The sequence below is a fragment of the Muscardinus avellanarius genome, assembly GCF_963383645.1.
Source record: "Muscardinus avellanarius genome assembly, chromosome: 14".
Lineage (NCBI taxonomy): Eukaryota > Metazoa > Chordata > Mammalia > Rodentia > Gliridae > Muscardinus > Muscardinus avellanarius.
In genome coordinates, this window is record NC_137800.1 from 68,747,957 (window position 1) to 68,753,956 (window position 6,000).

Sequence of the window (6,000 nt, forward strand, 5' to 3'; positions counted from 1 at the left end):
AGGGACTACCCAATCATATTGCATGGGCTGGGACTACCCAATCATATTGCATGGGCTGGGACTACCTAATCATATTGCATGGGCTGGGACTACCCAATCATATTGCATGGGCTGGGACTACCCAATCATATTGCATGGGCTGGGACTACCCAATCATATTGCATGGGCTGGGACTACCCAATCATATTGCATTTGACTCTCCTGATACCTGGCCCAGTATCAGGCATGCCTACCTTTTTACAAACTTGTGGCCCTGGGGTTTTGAAAGCAAGCATATTTTAATTGTGTTTTTTTTCCCCCTCTCTCTCTCCTTTGCAGGCCACTACGTCCATGGCATTTGTATCTACGGGAACGGGGACCTAAAGTGGCTGATTAATTCGCCAAGCCTGTTTGCTAACAAATTTGAGCTTCACAGGTATCCACTGACTGTGGAATGCCTAGAACTAAGGCTTCGAGAAAGAACCCTTAATCAGAGTGAAACGGCGATACAACCCAGTTGGTATTTTTGATCTCTGGCAACTCACACCAGAAGGGAAATCACAGTTGAAAAGAAGAGCCTTTCTTTGTAAGAGACATCTGCCTTGGTTACATTAAGAGTTTCAGGACCACAGTCATGGCTTCAGGACCTGGCTACATAAGTACACTTAAAATATCCACTGGACATTGTGAAACACACATGACAGGATAGCTGGGTAGAGCGAGTCTGGTACTTGGGCTCATCTGGCGGTTTCTTGATGTTCACCTTTTTTAGGCTGTTGCTATGATTAGTGACGATAATCATCAGATATTTGCACCAGATACTCACCATATATATATATATATATATGTTCTATCAGAAAGGAAGAATGGTAGACCATCCTATGTAGGAAAATAAGAATTCAATTTCTTTGGAGAAGGAATCTTTTGTAACACATTAGTAGTCACTGCTCTGTGCTCAAACATGGTAGGTATAAAAACAACCTTATGGATAACACTGTAATTCAAGTTAAACAAGAACACATCTTGTTCTTGAGTTTCAACACTAGCATTTTTTAGTTCACCCATGTCTGAGGTTCTGTGTACAGTAGAAAGCCATTAACAAAAGGCAGGGTGTGCTTTAAAATAAGAGTCACTGCTGCTTTAGAGAAGAGACCCCTGGAACATTTTTTTTACTGTGATGCCAGAATGGTCTCTGACTGCTCTTTCATGTTTTCCTCTGAGAACCTTAAAAAGAACCCACCAGAATGAAGGTATTCCTACAAGTCAGGTGCTACTGCATGGGGCCAGACTCAAGTCTGGAACACTTCAGAATGAATTATTTCCTCTGCAACTCCTCCCCTACAACATTCTCCTACTTGCAAAATAGACCAAATTCTACCCTACAAGGCTTTTCCTACACTGTAGCACTCTCTGAGTAGCTTTCCATTGCTGGGTGCTTTCCAATCCGAGCACCTTGTTTTTTAAGAGCTTTTCATTGTGGGCTGAGTATGCCTGTCATTTTCCCCTCATTCATTCATTCTGCATTCAATAAATATTTCTTCAGGATCTATGATATCCAGATCTGTGCTGAGACAAGAGGGAAAATAAAAAAAGAAGCTTTTCCACTCTAAAAAAAAAAAATCCTGGGAATAATGTAAATATTGGAAAGACTGCTCTGAAGAATATTAGCGTGTTGTATTTAACACATTCCTGGATGTGGTTATATATTGTGATACTAGGCCAAGGAGATCAGTAATGACAAAAAGAGAGTTAAATGAGCGATTATTCAAAAGAAAGGGAGGGAGGAGGCAGAAGCCAAAGCCAGCGGTGTTCCCAGCATTCCGCGAGCTCCTCCATCTGCCTCATTGCACTCAACCTCCTCATGGCCTCATGAGGTTTGCGTGATTAGCCTCACTTTGCAGAAGAAGTAGCTGAGACTTAGCTTAGGAAACATTAGGAAACAAATTCTTTGTTCTAGAGTTGAGGTTCTCTTACTAGTCTTAGTTCATTTCCTGAGATGGAATATCAAAAGAAGGTAAAATAAAGCCCTATTTTTTTTTTTTTTTTTTTTTGGTGTGTGTGTGTGGTACTGGGGGTAGAACCCAGGAGCTTTTCTACCTCCAGGCTATACTCCCAGGCCTATTTTATACTTTATTTGGAAACAGGGTCTCACTAAGTTGCTGAGAGCCTCACTAAGTAGCTGAGGCTGGCTTCGAACCTGTGTGATCCTCTTGTCTCAGCCTCCCAAGCGCGGGGATTACAAGTGTGCGCCACCATGCCCGGCTAATAAAGTCTTATTTTAATATACCAGAGAAGGCAGAGTTTAAGAACAGTCTCAGTGTTACTATTGAGTAAAAGTTCTGTCACCTAAGAAGGATGTGAAGTCTACTTTTGTATTTCTCTAATCTACTGAGTTCCTAAATATTTATTTGTGCTAATGAAAAATAATTACTACAACAGATGATACATTTAATTAATATGATTTTATTTTTTCTATAATGGTACCTGTTGAATGTTAATCACATTTAAAGGGAATGACTTTGAAGAGCTTTTTTTTCCCTACTACTAAAAAAAAAAAAAAAAAAACCATGAAATTGTATAGGAAAGTGTCAAAGTGCAGGGAATATGTCAAGGGTCAAGAGTGAAGTCTAAAAATGGTCTCTTTTCAACTCATTATTTAAATGATAACACCTGAGAAGAAAAGATGTTTTACACTGGATCTTTATTATGTGGGATGAGAAGTTTTTCTGGCATAGAAGATGTTTACATGTTCGTAGCTGGTCATCTCTCCTGTATCTTAGATACTCTAATATTGGAAGATTGGAATGTTTTGGCTAGTGGATTTCTGCTAGCCCATGGGAATGCCCTAAAACTACTGTAGCCATCTTTGTGTTTGGTAATGTTTTGTGTTTTTTCTTGAAAATAAATTAATATATTGTTTTCCACCTATGAGGGTCTTGTGTATGGTTTGTTCATTGCATTAAAATGTTCAACAATGCAAGTCTTTTAGCACTGGGGGGGGAAATGCATTCACAAATGCGTATCTGTCTAAAACTTTCCATTCACTAAAAAATAACTGCACTTTCCTTTGTGGGGTTTTGGGGAGAGTAATTGGGAAATGATAGAGGGTGAAGCAAAAATCAACTTTATTTAGATTGGGCACAAAATTCTAAAATTTGAGGCAAGAATAAGTTATATTATTATTTGCCTTTATTAAACTCAAGATACAATTTAGGGGAAAGATTCATGTTTATATTACCAAAATCACTTGTCAAATGCCAAAGTTTTTGAGCAGTATTTCAGCTCTAAGTTTGCTAAATAAATACTGCTTTAATGGACACATAAATCATGACAAATATTGAGGAAAACATTTATTTAAAGGGCATCTTATGTACCATTTTTAAACAAAAATATTTTAAGTCTACAAAATTCGGACTACAAAAAGAATAAGAATATATGCCCATAACCATGGAAATAATACAAAATACCTAATAAAAGTGAAATAGCACATAAAAATATAGAATAAAAAGTGAGATACTCTACCTAGAGGAAATTGCTCTTTGATGTATCTTCTTAAGTACTTTTCCCAGCTAGTTACATACACACTTATAGGTGTGTATACCTTTCAGAAGTAGTGTCCAAAAGAATTTTTGCAATGATGAAAATTTTCTTTATCTATGCTTTCCAATATGGCAGCTCTTCATATAAGCTACTGAGTGCTTGAATGAGGCTAATTTTTTTCTCAGCATAATTGACAAATTTTCTTTTAAATTTCATTCAGGTTTAAATGATTTAAATGAACACATGGGATTAGTGGCAAAGTAAGTTGAATATGTAGATATGTAATAGAAATGGTATGTTTTTGCAATCTCTTGTTTTGGATTTATTTATTTATTTATTTATTTATTTATTTATTATTTATTTTTAGTACCATATTAGACAGCAGATAGATTACTAAAGCTGGGGGCATCTGCCCCTGGAAGGGATTCTGGAATGATCCAAGGGGTGGTAGTAGCCTCAAGTGCAATTGGGGGTATTGAATAAAAATAAGGGGTGGTAGAAGCACCCACAGAGACACTGGGTAGTCTTGCTTTTTTGTTTTTTTGTTTTGTTTTCTGAAAAAGGGGCAGCAAGCCAGTAAGTTTGGGGATCTATGATAGATAGACATCAGCTGTGGGTATGTGTTTATATAGAGTGGAAACACACACATGCACACACACACACATACACACACACACACACGCACGACCGACTTTTTTCCCAAAAATAAGTTGATTATATGTAGGTATGTAGTAGAATATATTTTTTGTGACCTGCTGTTTTGGAACTTATTTATTTATTTATGTATTTATTTTGGTACTAGAAATTTATCCCAGGAGCATTCTTCATCCAAGCTACCCTCTAGCCCTTTTGTTTTTAAACAAGGTCTAGCTCAATTGCTAAGGCTGGCCTTGAACTTGTGATCCTTCTGTCTCAATCTCTCAAGTGTGCCACCATGCCTAGCTATACTTTGGGCCTTTTTCAAATAAACTTTTTTATTTTAGAATAACTTTAGAAGGATACAGAGAAGCCAGGCGTGGTGGCGCATACTTGTAATCCCAGCATTTGGGAGGCTGAGACCTGAGGATCGCGGTTCGCGGACAGCCTCAGCTACTTAGTAAGGCCCTCCGCAACTCAGTGAGACCCTGTTTCAAAATAAAGAATAAAAAAATTGGGCAGGGGGTGTAGCTCAGAGGTCAAATGCCTCTGGGTTCCATCCCCAGACCCACAGGAAGGAGGAAGAGGAGGAGGAGGAGGAGGAGGAAGAGGAGGAGACAGAGATACTACTGAGAGTTCCTAAATATCCCACACTTTGTTCCCCCTATTATTAACAAAATATAATAGAATGGTACATTTGTTAATATTAAGGAGCCAATGTTGACAAATTACTATTAAACTTCATACTTTAAATTTCCTTACATCTTTCTTATACTTTCATTGGTGCATTATAATTTTGCATCACAGTGAGATTCAAAGTGATACATAAGCACATGTGCACATCACTTGTAGGTTTTGTTACTCTTTGCCTAATTCCCTTCTGTTCCAGGGACTCATCCAGGATACCGCATTAGATTTGGTGATCATGTCTCCAGCAGGCTCTGTTCTGCAGTGACTATTTCTTACACTTTCCTTCTTGATGACTTAGATAATTTTGAGAAGCTCTGGTCAGGTATTTTGCAAAATGTCCCCAAGTTCATTTTGCCTGACGTTTTTCTCATATTTGGACTAGATCTGGGAGCATGGGAAAGCGTACAGAGGTAAAGTACCATTTCCATCTTCTCAAATCCAGGGCAGATGCTATCGACCTCATGCTGATGGTTCTGGTTTTTATCACCTGGCTGAAGTGGCCTTGCTCACATTTCTTCTCTCTAAAGTATCTATCCCTTTCCCCACCTCCCCCTTTCTGAAGAAAGTCATTAAGTACAGATACCGCTCTTAGAGTAGAATATCTACATAGAGGATTTGGAAGTCTTCTGTACAGACTTACCTCCTTTCCCCAAGTTACTTACTTATTCATTTATGTCAGTATGAACTTGTGGATATTTAATTTACACTTTAGGTTATAATCAATACTATCCTACCAATATATCATCTGTCTGTCTATCATCTATCTGTCTATCATCTATCTATGTCAAATTGTTCTAGCTTTGGTCATTGGTCACTCTTTCATTTGCTCCTGAATCCTTTTGACATCCCTCTATCAATATGGTTTTTTTTTTCCCTTACATATACTTTTTTACTTTCTGGCATTACAAGACATTCCACTTGAGCATCTCTAGCTGTTTTTTTTTTTTTTTAAATCTAGTCTCAAGGGTAGATGGAAGGGAGCAGTATGTATGACCTGAGAAATACCTGGTGACCAGAGGGGCTCAGCCTTTTTCATATTTTGTTTTATTTTGTTTTTGTACTAGGGATTGAACCAAGGAGCATTCCACCTCCATACTAAACCCCCGGCCCTTTTTAAAAATTTTTTTGAAACAGGGTCTTGCTAAGTTGCTGAGG

General features: G+C 38.0%; 1 protein-coding gene across 3 annotated transcripts in view; it reads left to right on the forward strand.

Annotated features, from left to right (window-relative positions):
- The window catches only part of GCNT2 (glucosaminyl (N-acetyl) transferase 2 (I blood group)), a gene marked incomplete at both ends in the record, with an annotated part of 91,471 nt that extends 90,962 nt beyond the window's left edge, over window positions 1-509 (forward strand). For all 3 annotated transcript variants that reach the window (XM_080710746.1, XM_080710747.1, XM_080710748.1), the window contains one exon: window positions 319-509. In XM_080710746.1, coding sequence (XP_080566872.1) covers window positions 319-509 — 191 coding nt within the window. The remainder of the gene's footprint in view (window positions 1-318) is intronic.
- Between the last annotated feature and the right edge of the window lie 5,491 nt (window positions 510-6,000).